The sequence below is a fragment of the Leucopleurus acutus genome (assembly GCF_964270905.1).
Source record: "Leucopleurus acutus genome assembly, chromosome: 1".
Lineage (NCBI taxonomy): Eukaryota > Metazoa > Chordata > Mammalia > Artiodactyla > Delphinidae > Leucopleurus > Leucopleurus acutus.
The window spans coordinates 152954534-152970060 of NC_139142.1; the positions used below are offsets into that span (position 1 = coordinate 152954534).

Here is a 15527-nt window from a genome sequence, read left to right on the forward strand (position 1 = left end):
GAGAGGGGAATAGGAGGTTATTGTTTAATGAATCTAGAATTCAGTTTGGGAAGATGAAGAGTTTGGGAGAGAATGGTGAGGGTTATACAACAATGTGAATGTATTTAATGCTACTGAACTGTACACTGCAAAGTGGTAAAAATGGTAAATTTTGTATACATTTTACCACAGTAAAATGAAACCACAATGGGATATCACTTCACACCCACTAGGATGGCTATAATCAAAATGATAGATAATAGAAAAAATTTATGAGAGTGTGGAGAATTTAGAATTTCATACACTACTGTAGAAATGCAAAATAGTGTAGCTGCTTTGGAAACAGTCTGGCATTTCTCAAATTGTTAAACATAGCGTTAGCATACGATCCAGCAATTCCACTCCTTGGTATATACTCAAAAAAAATGAAAACATATGTCCACACAAAAATTGTACACAGATGCTCATTGCAGCATTATTCGTAATAGCCGAAATGTGGAAACAACCCAAATGTCCGTCAGCTGATGAACCAATAAATAAACATGGTGTATCTATACAATCAAGTATTATTCAATGACAAAAAGGAATGAAATACTAATAGATGCTATAACATGGATGAGCCTTGGAAACATTATGCTAAGTGAAAGAAGCTGGGCACAAAGAACCGCATGTTATGTGATTCCATTTATATGAAATGTCCAGAAGAGGCAAATCTATAGAGACAAAAAGTAGATTAGTGATTGCCTGGGGCTGAGAGGGATAGGAGGGGGGCATGTATTTGGAGATGACAGCTAAGAGGTGTGGAGTTTCTTTTGGGGGTAATAAAAATATTCTAAAATTGATTGCGGTGGTGATTTCACACCACCACAATATATTTCAGAATATACTGAATTGTTCTCTTTACATGGATGAATTGTATGGTATGTGAATTATGTCTCAATGGAACTGTTAAAATAGTTCTTCTACTTGCTAATGTATGACCTTGGGCAAGCCACTTAACCTCTCTGTGCCTTGATTTCCTCACCTGTAGAATGGCTCACCAAAGGATTGTTACAGGGATCAAATAATTTGAATCATGTTAAGTGCTGAGAACATGCCGGGCACATAGGAAGCTCCCAAAACGGTTAGCTGGTACAATATCTAGAGAAACCATTCTTAAAACATTTTCCCTTAAGCCATGTTTTAGCAAAGCATTGAAGTCTTCCCCTCCTTCCCTGCTCCCTCCCTCCCTCCCTCCCTTCCTTCCTTCCTTTCTCTTCCTTTCCCCAGCACATGAAAACTAACCACAGTGACTCAAGAACCTTTTCAGGAAAACACAGCAAGTTCTCAGACCCTGACCCAGCCTGATTTCAGGATGGAATTATGTCCTCCAGCAGAAGCTCACATGCATAGGCCGATGTATTCGTTCCTCATCATGCACTCCAGGCTCTCATTTCCTCCTATAAAAAACAAATATGTGAATAATATTACTTTTCAGGGAAATATATATGAGAACTCATAATTCTCGAGTTTTAAATGGAGAAATGCTGAATTGAAACTTCGTGTGTAGCTCTAAAGCGTCCCCCTCTGTCCCCTGGGAGAACATCACAGCCCAGCTTGCTAAGTCCCAGTTGTACCTCCTTACCCCACTCCTTTCACAGACATCTGTTCAATAAAAGCAGCCACGTATCTTCGGAGACTTTAAATGGCACATGTGTTTTGATTGTTCTCATAACGGAGTTGCTGGCTCCAATCTGCCCTGAGCTGTGAGAGTGGCTCGGGCAGACAGAGAGTCTGTCGCTGCCGAGTCCTCCGTGGTGTTTTTGGGACGAGGCCCAGGAGGTCCGGCTCTTGGCCAGCCAGCCTCTGCCACGTCTCCTCACCCCAGGCTGGCGGCACACGTGGTGACCACAGCCCGGGTGCCCTGGGAGAGACCTTGTCATCCACGGGAAGGCAGAGCGGTGTTAGCCTGACCTTGGCCAGATGTTCACAGCCTAGGGGCCAGCAGCCCTGCACCAGGGAGAGAGGGAAGAGACTCCCATCCTTGGAGCTCCCCTGCAGGCCTCTCCCTGGGGCCTTTACCTGCCGTAAGGTCATCAACAGGTCCTTACAACTGTGCGCCCAGTTCTTGCCCCTGCTTTATGGATGAAGGCCAGGTGCTCAGAGGAGAGAGATAACTCGCACCAAGTTATAGGACTCAGCATTCAAACAGGTTTTTCATATTCCTCTCATCTGAATCATGCAAATTTATTGAAAATTTTTTAAAAATTAAAACTAATTTGTTTTGGTTCCGAATGCCCACATAGACTGCCCATTCCAGAGGGCTTTGAGGAACAGCAGCTCCTCTGAATAAGATGGATGCCTAGACTGAGAATAATAGTTACAGCAATAATAACAGCTGCTAGTTATCAGGCCCATAGAGTGTGAGGCCTGTGCTGACTGTGTGGCAGAGGCTTGAGTACTGACTTGTCCAAGGTCACACAGCTGGCAAGTTGGTGGAGTGGACTCAAGTCCAGGCGCATCTGACACCAGCGTCCTGAATGTGACCTTCTGAGACTTTGAGAATGTCTGATTCTAGTAAGTGGGCACCTTTCACTCTCGGGGCATCCTGATGAGGTTGGTCAGGTGTTCCCTAACCAGAGCAAGATTGTATAAATACAAAAAGGAAGCTTCTGGGTTGGGGCACAGAGGACCCACCCACTTAATAGCTAGCGGGCCTTAGGCCAGTCTTGCTGTCCCTCCAAGTTGGTTTCCCCATCCGTGAAGCAAGACCAGCAGGCCCTGAGCCACCTTCCTCTGGGAGTTCAGGTGGGTGTGAAGGCAAGATGGTGGTGGGAAAGGACTGGGCACAAACGGGAGGGACACCTTGGAGACATGGGGCTGACCCACAGGGGGAGATGCAGGCCTGTTCCTTCAAACTCTCTCTTGGCAGAGGAGAAATGAGAAGTGAGATCTTTGATCTGTCTGCTTTCCAAATCAGACTGCCTGAGCCTCCCTGGGCTAGGAATGGACAGGATCACTCTTCAGGCCAGACTCTTTATCAAGATGCACTGACCCACTGGCCCACTGACCCAGGTCACCAAATCCCAAGGGGAGACAGCAGCCAAGCCCTGGCTGAGGCCGAGCCTTCCCCTCACACATGCTGCCCACCGCCAGGTCCCTGGCCTCCCTCCCCTGCTGGCCTCCAGAGTCTCGGACGTGGCACAGGTCTCCCACGGGTCATCTGCTCTGCCATTTGACCCAGATGACTTCCATGAGGCACTGCCAGTGAGCAGGGGTGACCTTTCTAGACAGATGGGTCCACAGGAGGAAGCTCCCTGTCTGTCCCGGAGCCACTGCTTCCAGCCCTCAGCCATTCTCAGCATTTCATTCTCACGCAGATGTGCCCTCTCACGTTCTCACTCATGCTTCCCGCCCACGCACAGCCTGCTTGACCAGAGGCTCCCAAGTCATGAGACAGCTCGCATCAGGTCTTGTTTCCAAAGCTTGGGTGTCACCCCAGGATTGAGGGTCTGTGGAGCCCACTCTGTAGGCATCAAACCAAATCTGCTAAGGGGCGCCCGCAAGGCCTCTCCTCTTCACCCTCCTTCCTCTCTGCATTTACAGCACTGGCAACCCTTCTCCCCAGTTCTCCCCTGGGTCAGCAACCTGTCCTCATGGCTAAATCCTGGGGATGCTCTTCAGGCCTCATCCAACCCCACCCTTCCTGGCATCTCCTGCACTGTCCTCCTGCCCTCCCTAGCCTTGCTTGTCACCTCTTCTGCTCCTCAGAGCCTCCCATGACTGATTCCAACCCCAGGTGCTTGTATTCCCCAGCCCCTGCCCCTGCCCTGTGTCCTCCTGTATAAGCTCCCTGGGTGAGTTGTTCTTACCCTTGATGTCTACCAGGATTTATTGCTTTTGACTTCCAACCCTGTGTCTCCAATCAGGCAGCACCCTTGAACACCAGAACTGCACCTGCAGACCCTTCCCAGCACCACTCAGCGACCCAGCGCCGCCTTCAAAGTGGTGCCCACCCTTCTGCCCCCAGGCCAACTCCCCTCCCTGTGTTCTCCCTCCCAGTGGAGGCACCACCAGCATCCTCTGGGCCAGTCAATATCCTGAGCTTGATTCTTGCCTCCTTTCTCTCCATGACCCCACATACCCAAAGCCCTGTCAAAACCCTTTCATAGTCTTGTATCGGTGCCTGTTTCCCATTTCTCCACTGCCTTCATGAACGCCATCATCTTGCCCCAGAGCCCATGATTAACGGAGACCACCCAAGGAAACCTCCCTCCTACCCACCCAGAAGTACCCTCCAAGGATTGGCCATCCCAAACTCGCAGCTGTTCCTCAACATTTCATGGGCAGGGGCTCTCTGTCAGAGCACTGAGCCCTGCTTCTTTGGTTGGCCAACTTCACTTTGACTTCAGGACCCAACTCAAGCTCCATTTCCTCCACTGCACTTAGCAGATAGTGAAGACATTGCCTGTTTATACGCTTCCCTCTCCCCCAAGGACCACACACTTGACTGAGCTTTGTGAAGGTGGGACGCTGAGCTGAGTGCCCTGGCCCTTGATTCAGGGCTTGGTGTGAAGTTGATACCCATGTGTCTGGGGGACAGATAAGATGAGGTTGGACAAAGTAACCATCCCAGTAGCAGAAATCTCTTTAACCTGCCCTGCAGCTTTCTGGAGCTTTTGAACTGTTTCATATCCTTCTTTTCATGCTGTGGTATTTTACATTTTACATGTAAAATACATGGTATTTTACAAGCATATTTGATGATATGCTTGGAATTTGCATGTCTCTATAACAGATGCTCAGAGAATCACATACAGTCATCTAGTTTCCTTACTTTGATTAATTTAGCTAATGTAAGGAACATTCCTGATTCAGAGATAGGCACAGATTAGGTGCTCAGTCAATGCCAGATCCTTACTACTGACCCATTTTGGAGATGGATAAAGTTGACACCACGGACAGACCACTTGTTATCTTGAACACTTGTTGTGTTGAAATACAACAGCTCACATTTTTTTACAATTTGAAGTTGTTGAAAATAAATGACCCACCAGTGTACTCTTTTTGGTTATCTATACTTGAGATTCACTTTATATTCAACATAAAATAACTGTGTTAGAAGAATGCGATCCTGAAGATGCCATTGTTTCTTTGTGAGACTGTCACATTTCAGCAGATTTCATGAGATCTTTACCTAGTTTAAGTCTCAGCCAAATCAAGACTTGAATAGAAACTGAATTTTGAACGTAAGATAAAATTTCTCAGGACTGCTAATGTGATGCGTGTAGTAGGCAAAATAATGACCCCCAAAGATGTCTACATCCTAATCCCTGGAACTCGCTGTTCTGAGCAGTGGGATGAAAATGTTAGGTTACTTGTCAAAGGAAACTTAGAGTTACAGGTGGAATTAGGTTGTTATGGGTCTCCCGTGAAAGATGTTAGCAGAACCCAGGAGAGAGGTATGGAACAGGGTCCTCTGAGTCCTCAGAAGGAACCCACCCTGCCAACACTTTGATTTTTAACTTCTGGCCTCCAGAGCTGTAAGAGAATAAATTTCTGTTGTTTTAAGCCACCCAGCATGTGGTACTTTTCACGGCAGCTCTAGCAAACTAATACAGTTTGCTAATCAGCCGGCTTATGCTGGATTATCTGAGTGGGTCCAGTGTAATCACAGGGTCCTAAAAGCAGAAGATGGAAGCAGAAGAGGAGCTTGGAGTGATGCGATGTGAGAAGAACTTGGCCTGAGTTGATGGCTTTGAAGGCAGAAGAAGGCACCACAAACCAGGGAATTGGGGCAGTGTCTAGAAGCTGGAAAAGGCAAGGAAGCAGTCTTCCTGGAGTCTCCAGAAGGGAACAGCCCTGCCAGCACCTAGATTTTAGCCCAGTGAGACCCACATCAGATTTCCAACCTCTAGAAATGTAAGATAATCGATCTGTGCTGTTTTGAGCCATTAAGTTTATGGCAATTTGCTACAGCAGCAATTAAAAAAGAATATAGGGTCTCAGGTAGTGACAGAGCTGTCCAAAGCCTAGTAGTCCCCCCTCATCTGTGGGCCATACATCCCAAGCCCCCCAGTAGATGCCTGAAACCCAGGATAGTACTGAACCCTATAGATACTTATATACTATGTATTTCCTGTGCTAACCGGCAGGGAGCCTATACAGCATGGATAAGCCGGGCAAAGGGATGGTTCACATCCCAGGCAGGACCAATTGGGATGGTGGGAGATTTCATCCCACTGCTCAGAACAGCATGCAGTTTAAACTTATGAAATGTTTATTTCTGGAGTTTTCCATTTAATGTTTTCAGACCGTGGTTGACTGCTAGTAACTGAAACTGGGGAAAGTGAAACCACAGATAATGGTGGAAAACTGTACCTGATTAGAAGGATTGAACTTGAAGTATGTACAGAGGAGCTACACCTGTGCTGGACAGGAGAAGCTGTCCTGACCCCGTGGGAACAGGGGAGGGGCCTGGATTAGGGAAGTGTTAATGGTGGTTTCAGCAAGAATTACAGTTTCATTGCTTTTAAGAAGGACTGCTAACTCAAACTTGGCTAATGAATGTCGCTGTTAAGGTTTTTAGAGGATAAGAGTGAAAAAAGCTCAGGCTTACATTGTAATTGTAATATACATTGTTGTGTGGAACTGCAGGCCTTTCCCAAGTTACTAGACTTGGGATCAATGGGATTTTACTCTGATGTCTGGGTGTGTGACATCATCCCACTGCCCTAGATGGGCCTCCTGCAGCCAAGGTCCTTCAGGGGAAGTGGATTCTTTCAGCCACCAAAAATGAAGTTTTAGGAAGGCCACTTTTTCTCCCCATACCTCACTGAGGTGTTTTTCAAGATCAGAAGCAAAAAGGTCCAGCTGAAAAATAGCTCCGATAACCTGAAGCAGGTGCACCTGTGACAAAGAGCCCTCTTGTCGGCGGCTCGTCACGCGTTTCAGGCGGGGATAGGTCTGAGGATTCTTCTGGAAAGAGGAGGAGGGATGCATGGGCTCTTTTCCATTCTGTCATCCTTTTGCAAAGCACCAGACACCAGAGGTAAAGGAAAGGAGAACCTGGAGGGCTGGCGGTCCCTCCCAGCTCTACGGGAATCTGACCCCCACAGATCTGACTTTTCCAGCCAGTGATGGGGCTGGAGGAGCCCCTGAGGCAGGACTGCTGAGTCCTCCCAGCAGTTCACCATTCCCCCAGGTGTCCTGGATGTGACCTTTGTGTGAACAGAGTTGGCGTCTACATTCCCTAGAACACATGCTCTGATTGTGTGGCCAGGAATGGAGATGCTGGTACCCTATGGCAATGGCACGCATGCCCAGGGCAGTGACAGTCCCATGTGTGTGACATAGAGGTCCCACTTCCGAGGCTTGGCCCTGGGAAGCACAGGAAATACAAAAGACAGGAGCAGGATTCTAAGCCATTTCACAGTTGGGGTCAGCACAATAATGCCAAACAGGTCTCAACCTAAAACCTAACATTTATATTCACAAAGTTAATTGTAAAAGGCCAGGACAAAGGAGATCTGGCTGAGAGTCAGTTCATGAGAGAGAAAAACAGTAGGCGCTAACAGAGGTACAATGTGCTTGCTTTAAAAAAAGAAAAGAAATAGTACAGAGCTGGGGAGTATTCATGAAAACAAGTCCCCATTTAAAGATCATCACATTCTCTCTTGCTGCTTTCAGATCACATCTGGACCATACTGTCCATGACAAATCAGTCAATTTTAAGAACAGTAGTGACTGATTAGAGACTTACAACGGATTGAGAATCTGCAAATTATTTTGATCAAGAGAAGAGAAAACTTAAAAGGGGAACAAAATGGGTAGAAGTTGGTTTGATTCTTTCGGTGATGTTTAAGCAGTTGTCAGGTACTGAAATGGGAGCAAGGCTGCATGCATGTGGGAAGTCTCCATTTCCCACCAAGGAAACACAAAATAATGACAATACTAGTTATGTTATAGGGCTTATGTGTGCCAGGTGCTGCCATAAGCAATTTGCAGGCAGTATGTTACTTGTCCTCATATCCCGAGGCCAGCACTGTGTTTCCATCCCGTGCAGCATGAGCAAGGGGTCTGACAAGAGGAGCTTCACTAGCATTAGTCCCTGGGCCATGAAGGGCAGAGTGATGAGCTCTGCCAAGGGGACTGGAGATGAGCTCTGGATGAGGTGGCCTGAGCTTGCCCTAATGGACAAGGAGAAACCATGTCGGGATGAAGGGAGGGGCCTGGGTAGCCCCATCTTCTCAACAATTAGTCCAACACCTCCACTACCCCCAGCTGGTTCAAGCCACCCTTATCTCCCACCTGGACCATTGCAGTAGCCTCCTCCCCACTCTTCCCGTTGCCACCCCTACCCATTGTAGGCTGGTAGCCACACAGAGTCAGGGTGGCCCTGGAAGGCGTGTCTTCCTTTCTCCAAACCCTCCAGGACTGCATCTCATTCAAGCAAGAGCCACAGCAGCCAGCCAGGCCCTGTGTACTCTCCCCCTGCTCCCTCTCCTGCTCACCCCCTCCCCCAGCCACACTGGACTCCCGGCTGCCCCTCGGCCCTGCCAGCACACCCCTCCACCAGGGCCTTTGCACCTGCTATGCCCTCTGCCTGCAAGTCTTCTCCCACAGAGCACAGGGCTCGTGCCTCACTTCCTTCCAGTCGCTGCCCAAATGCCAGGCCATCCCTGACACCTTGAATAAAATAGTGCCAACCTCCCTCATCTCCTCGCAGATCTGCCCTGTGCTGTATTACTTTTCTCTAAAGCACTTACTATGGTGTTGCATATTCTCTCTGCATATATGTTATATACACTCTATTACATTATGTTGTATTCTGTTGTACATTGTTCATCCGTTTACTGTTTGTCCCCATTAGAATAGGAAGACTCAGAGGGCAGGGCTTTGTTTCATTCACTGCCTCATCATCAGAACCTAGATGTTTCCAAACAGTGGGATAGCCTCATTAGATTTGGTTTCAAGTGAAATTTAGGACGAGTCTGACTAATGTGAGAACTGAGTGGTTATCAGGGCTGACCATCCAGGTGGAACTGCTTTGTTAAGTAGTGAGCTCCTGGGAGCTGGGAATATTTGAGGCTCGTCCAGGAACCAGAGCACAGAGAGTCTTTAAAAGGGCGTTCAAAGCCCTATTTGTGTCCTGAGAAATCATCACTCCCAAACTGCCTAGCCCCTTTCCAGCACCCTAAGGCCAACAGAGAATTGGGATCATTGAAATATTAGGCAGGTAGACAAAGTCTTAGTTGAGCACTTTCAGCTGATGGCCTCAGCAGCCTAGTCTTCCCACGGCCCACAGGTTGCCTCCTCAAGAATGACAGTCCCCACTTAGGAGGGCCCGCCACCCTTTGGAAAGCAGGGAGTCCTGGTGTGTTTAAGCTGGGACTGGGGTGTCCTTTGTCGAGGGCTGTGCCAGTCAGCTTTTGCTGCAGTGACAACCCCAATATCTCTGTGGGGCACAACAGCATCATGCTATTACAGAGCCCAGCAGTCAGGAAGCCCCTGTATTGGACCTGCTGTTCTCATGGCAGAGGACAGGAAGAGTGAGAGACAAACCACATAGTAACTCACAGCTTCTGCTGGGATGTGGCCAGCTTCGTATCCACTCACACCCCACTGAACAAAGATGGCACAAGACAGCAAGAGGGGGACGTAGGGACAATAACTCAGTCTGCCGTTGTGGCGTGGGGCGGGGGCGGGGGATGCGGGCAGTTGCAGAAAGATTTCTGTACTGAGTAGGCCACTGAACCACTCTACTCAGATAGCTCTGATATTCTGCTCTGATATTCCAGAATTATTTCCAAAGCCGACTACAAAGCTGAGTCTGTCTTTTTCCCTCCCACAGCAGGCCCACAATTCCACCATCTGTCTGGAAGGCCCTTTGTTCTCTCACTGTCTTTTCTCTTTCCGGGTAGGTGGGTGGCAGGCCCGTGGAGCCCCTGCTCAGCGACCTGTGAGAAGGGCATCCAGCACCGGGAAGTGACCTGCATGTACCAGCTGCAGAATGGCACACACGTCGCCACTCGGCCCCTCTACTGCCCAGTGCCCCGGCCATCGGCAGTGCAGAGCTGCGAAGGCCAGGACTGCCTGTCCATCTGGGAGGCGTCAGAGTGGTCACAGGTGGGTGCCTGGGCTGCTGCCAGTGCTGAAACCACTACCAGGGCCTCGGGGCCTTGTTTGTAGCAACCCCAAAATGGTTCCTTTCCCTCCCTGCTGTTTTTGACAAACCCCCACATATCACAGTCCTAGCCAGACCCCAGAGGAGCGCAAAGCCATGTTCTAAGTCACATATTCTCAAATTCCATGAGAGATATCAACGTGGCCAAAAAACATGGATAGTGTGTTTTTTTGATAATGTATATCACAGTACTGTTTGGTCCCATTTCCTGTGAAGATTCTCATGTAAATATAGATGGATGGATGGATGGATGGGTGGGTGGATGGATAGATACATAGGAGATAGGTAGGTAGGCAGGTAGACAAATAGACACTTTTTAATCTCTTTTGTGCACTTTGGAACTGTAGGGTGGTCAGGTTGGGAAGGTGGTTTCAAAGGCTTCCCTGCAGTTTCATGGCAGTCTTTGTGGAGCTGCCTTTGCAAGAGGCAGGAGGATGTTGGGAGGGACAGCGTTTAGTGTGTGAGCCGGTTACAAATCTCATGCCATAACACATTTTGGAAAGAGGTCAATTAAGCCTTAATTTTTAACTTTGAAGATTGATCCTAGAAATATTTTATCTTCGGTAATATCATCCTTCAAGGCTTGGCATTGAGTTTGCATTAATGATTTTGATTGTTTGGCTATGAAACAAAAAAAATAGCTGAATAAAGGGCAAGCTTCCCTCAGGTCCTCCATCAAACGTGTTCTAGGAAAGTCAGGCTAAATCCAAGACACTCTTCAGTGTGGAAAATATTTTTAAAGTTCCTTCTTATTGCCAAGCAGTTGGAATTATTTTGAATAAGAAAGTATTCAGCCCATTTTTAATGAACGAAAAGTCTGCCCTTGGCTGTACTAAAACTGAGTTTACGTTTTAGGCAGATCTTGACATGTACCCATTTAAAGATGGGCGTTTTTTGCCTATCCTTTAAGATATTTTAGAAAAAGGACAGAGTTTTAACATTAAAAAAATTTTTTTCTTTACATGTACCTAGGTTCATAAGTTTAACATTCAATGGACTTTTGGGGAGGGGGATGCCTGCTAGAAGGTTAGGGGCAGGTGTGCAGTCTCTCTCTCTTTCCATGAGCCTTAGGGCCTTGATCACCTGGTTCTTGATCCAAACAAGATTTATGCTTTATCAGATCAAAACCATAAATTTTCCATTTATAGGTCTCTTATGGGGGAAAAATGCCTCCTTAACAAAATAAATGAGACTGACATAATCAACTATCATTATAGTATTGAAGAGCACCATTTTGGAAAGTGTGAGGCAATTGGAGCAAGATTTAAAGAAATATCTCCATCCCTATTCCTATATCTATGTGTTGCCTAATCCTAATCCTGAAATAGTATCCACACCAATCAGTCTAATTCTGGCTCAGCTCAGGCTCAAGCAAAATGCTTTTTTCTAAACATCTGACTCAGAATCAAATCTTTCCTCCATGAGATGCTCACAAAACTGGTATTCCTTCCACTTTTCCAAGTACAGAAGCCCCTCTAACATTTCTTCTTCTGGAAATGAATGGGTTTAAATTTCTCGTGGGTGAGTTTTTATTGATGGGCTTGCCTGTATTCAGCCAGCAGTGTTGATCACTGTCACCACTACTCCCCAACTTCTTCCCAACTTCATTAGAATGAGGAAAAAAATATTGAGAAGGAAGCAAAAGGTAGCAGCTCTCTCCTGTCCTCGACTTCTTGTTCCCATCCCTGGATCTGAAGCCAAGAGAGAAGCAGAACATGACCCTCCTAGGTCCCTTCCAAGGTGACCCCAGCCTGCAGCACTGCCCTTCCTGAAGGCTTCCAACCAATAGGCTTCTGGTCAAAAGGGGCCAGCCCAGGGTTTGGTCAAGAAACAGGCTGGATATTGAGGGTTTAAAATTCAAGGGAAGAGGCAAGGAACACAGAGTACAGAGAGACCAAGCAGAAACTCAGGCAGAAGTGGTGAGTAGGCCCCTAGTTGCATAAGGAGCCAGTGGTATGGGTGCTGTTGCCAGGGAGGAGCCCGTGAGGCAGACGGTGAGCGTGGAGCTGATGAAATGGTCAGAAAGCATTGCCGCGTAGAGAAGCAGAAAGATGGGCCTTCAGTGCAGTAACCCAGGGGTTCCTGCAGCAGCCCTCCAGGCCCCACCCATTCTGCCCTGGGAGGCCCTGTGGGTAAAGCCTGCCAGGGACTGACTCCTTGCATTCGAGGTCCCTTTGTTTTATTTTTTTTAATTAAAAAAATATATTTTATTTATGTATTTTTGGCTGCGTCAGGTCTTAGTTGCAGCATGCAGGATCTTCATTGCAGCATGCAGGATCTTTTGTTGCAGAGCGCAGGCTCCTTGTTGAAGCGCACAGGCTTCTCTCTGGTTGTGGCATGTGGGCTCCAGAGTGTGCAGGCTCAGTACTTGCGGCATGTGGGCTCTGTAGTTGTGGTGCGCAGGCTCCAGAGCACGTGGGCTCTATAGTTTGCGGCACGTAGGCTCTCTAGTTGAGGCGCGCGGGCTTAGTTGCCCCACAGCATGTGGGATCTTAGTTCCCCGACCAGGGATTGAACCCACGTCCTCTGCATTGGAAGGCAGATTCTTAACCAATGGAGCACCAAGGAAGTCCCTTTAAAACCCACACAGAAGATCAAATACGTGAGCTCTCCAAATTCCCCCCAGGTTATACCACAACTGCCTTTGAAGCATGTGTATTTCTTCTAAAACAAACTAGTCTAAATTAGTCTCAAATAAATAAATAAATAAATAAATAAATAAGAACAGGATCAGCAGATGAAGAGCTAGGTTGAATTCATAGGAAAAATAAAGCTAGATAGCATTTTGAGGTAAATGTTAATAACAAATATAAAGAATGACATTTGTCCTTTATGTGCATTTTTTCAGTGGGCATAGTGGAACTTTTTAAAAGTCAAGTTTGTTGTAGCTCAAGAAAAATCATTGCTGTAGCCTCCCATATTTTTGGTAAATCAAGCAAGTGTAAAAACAGAAGTTAGAGTTGCTGGGGCTCCATTTGTGCTACTACGGCTGTTGGGCACCCCCCATGGTATCTCTGGGACCCAGCTGCTGGGAGGAAATCCCCTTCAGAATTTCCTCAGGCAGAGTGGGTCTCATCATGTCAGTGCATTTGGTGGAATCCAGCCTTCAGCCCACCATCTCTGCGAGCTACGTATTTGCTTCCATGGTAGGGACTAGGCTTCCGCACACAATAAATCAAAGGGTGGGCTCCCCAGGTTCCCAGGCCATGTCACCTCTGCTTGCTGGTCAAGTCAGTCATGTTCTCCCAAGGTCAAGGGTCCACTCTTCCTTGTGCTTTGTTTTGAAGTGGGTAAGCACTCAGCACTCACTCTTGCGAGCCAGGCACCTTCCCTCCCCAAGCCCAGCGGGTAGGCTGGGAACACTCCAGGAACAGGCTCCAGACCCACCCCCAAGTCTGCCATGTTTATGCCTTGTCACCCCTCCACCTCTTGTCACTGTTTCTGTGGATCGTGCTGCCTGATGTCATGGGAATCTTGAACTCTCAGGGCTCACACATCATTTGTCACCCCTCAGACACTATTCAGGTCCCCTCCCCACACCATCTCTTGCTATGTTTCCCAGGAAGAAAAATAGCACAGGGAACATTGCCCTGTTACCATTCTTGGCATTGACATTAAAACCATCGCTAGAGCTCTCTTCAGGGCTTGCCAACCGCCTTATGTCAGAGTCACCTGTGTCTTTGCTTTCCATCTCCTCCTTTTCCCCCCTGAACTGGTGCCTTTGCCCCAGGCTGGCTCAGCATGGGTACCTAGAGGCCAGCTGGGAGGAGCCAGCTCGGAACATGTGCATAAGACTCTAAAAGACCAGGAGCTTTCTGAGGTCTGAAACGTAGCATCCCCATCCTTGCATTCTCAGCACTGGGTCTGGTACATGGTAGGTACTTAACAGATATTCAGGTGTTGATGGACTTGACCAGATTGGACTGGATTCAGTCTCTGGAATGGTATCTTGCAGTGTTCTGCCAGCTGTGGTAAAGGGACAAAGAAACGAACTGTGACATGCACCAACTCGCAAGGAAAATGCGACGCATCCATGAGGCCAAGAGCTGAGGAGCCCTGTGAGGACTACTCCGGCTGCTATGAGTGGAGAACAGGGGGCTGGTCCAAGGTGAGTGTGGTGTGTGCGCTTCCATCCTGCCCTGGGCAGCATTTGCAACTCAAGAGGAAGGAACTCAGCTCTCTCACCGTGGGCCCCAAGTTAACAAGGTGGTCCCAGTCTCACCAGGTGAATTCACTTTCTCTCCCAACTCTGCACCTGCTGGTGACCCCACATGGTGTGCCTTCAGAAGGGCACTGAGTGCCCCCAAAGCAGGAAGGGGTGCAATGGGTGCCAGTCTGGGACCCGTGTGCATCCTGCAGTGGGCTTGGCCACCCTGCCATTGAGAGAGACTCAGTGGTGGGAGTCTGTCCTCAAGCAGATGCAGAGGGGGCTATGGGCAAATAGCACTTCATTGTTTCCAGGACCCTTGGTCAAGGGCCTGGAGGATGCAGGAGGAGAAAGGGCCCTTGGGGTGAGGACTGACGACAGCATCTCCCAGAGCCTTGGGGCAGGAGAGTTAAACAGAATTTAAGTAAACAGCATTTGTTCTCTGCTGTTTAACCCTTGCTTTATTCATTCACCTGATATATTTGACCCATACCTGAGATAGATACCATTGTCACCCCTGAGAACCATCCAGTGGGTCTTCTAGAGCCTTTTCCCAAACACTGTAAAATTTCTGATGTCTGATTTTCTGATGAAAACTTCCAACAAGAGCCTAGAGTGTGTTTCCCTTTGGTCTCAGCAACTGGAAGCTCCCCGTTTGTTTCTCTTGATACCTGTGCTCGAAGGCTGCACACTGGCAGCCTGAGAGCCACTGGCTTTGTGTGGCCTGTGCAATATCTTAAACAGTTTGGAATTTATTGCTAGCATTTAAAAATGGGAAAATTTCACCTGAAAATCTGGATTTGGAACTTTCTACAGAAATCTCGCAACATGGCCTATATCCACACATGGCCTTTGTGACCTGTGGCCTGGCAGGGGCGGGTGCATCTCCGCAGACTGCGGTCCTCCAGCTCCCCTGACTCCTTCAGCCACTTTATGCTTTTATTTACCTGCCTGGCCAGGCAGAATAATGTTGCCTGGATTCCATATGTGCAGGTGTGAATTAAAATAAAGCTGTCATTATAGTTGAGGGGTCTTTGTGGTCACACCCTAAATACAGCCTGTACTAGTAAAGGGTGACTCCCGTGGCCACAGGTGTCCCTGGGCAGGGAGCAGAGGTGAGGGAGAGGGGTCAGCTCAGGCCTGGGCTGCACAGACCCATGGGGGGTCTGGGGCCCCAGCATTGGTTTCTCTTTGCAGTGACCCCTGTGCGGCCCAGCACCAGCCCTCTCCTTTGAG

General features: G+C 48.1%; 1 protein-coding gene across 2 annotated transcripts in view; it reads left to right on the forward strand.

Annotated features, from left to right (window-relative positions):
* Positions 1 to 15527, forward strand: part of ADAMTS17 (ADAM metallopeptidase with thrombospondin type 1 motif 17) — a gene marked incomplete at both ends in the record, with an annotated part of 352152 nt that overhangs the window by 319810 nt on the left and 16815 nt on the right. For both annotated transcript variants that reach the window (XM_082841528.1, XM_082841529.1), the window contains 2 exons: positions 9882 to 10086; positions 14100 to 14252. In XM_082841528.1, the coding sequence (XP_082697654.1) occupies positions 9882 to 10086; positions 14100 to 14252 (358 nt within the window). The remainder of the gene's footprint in view (positions 1 to 9881; positions 10087 to 14099; positions 14253 to 15527) is intronic.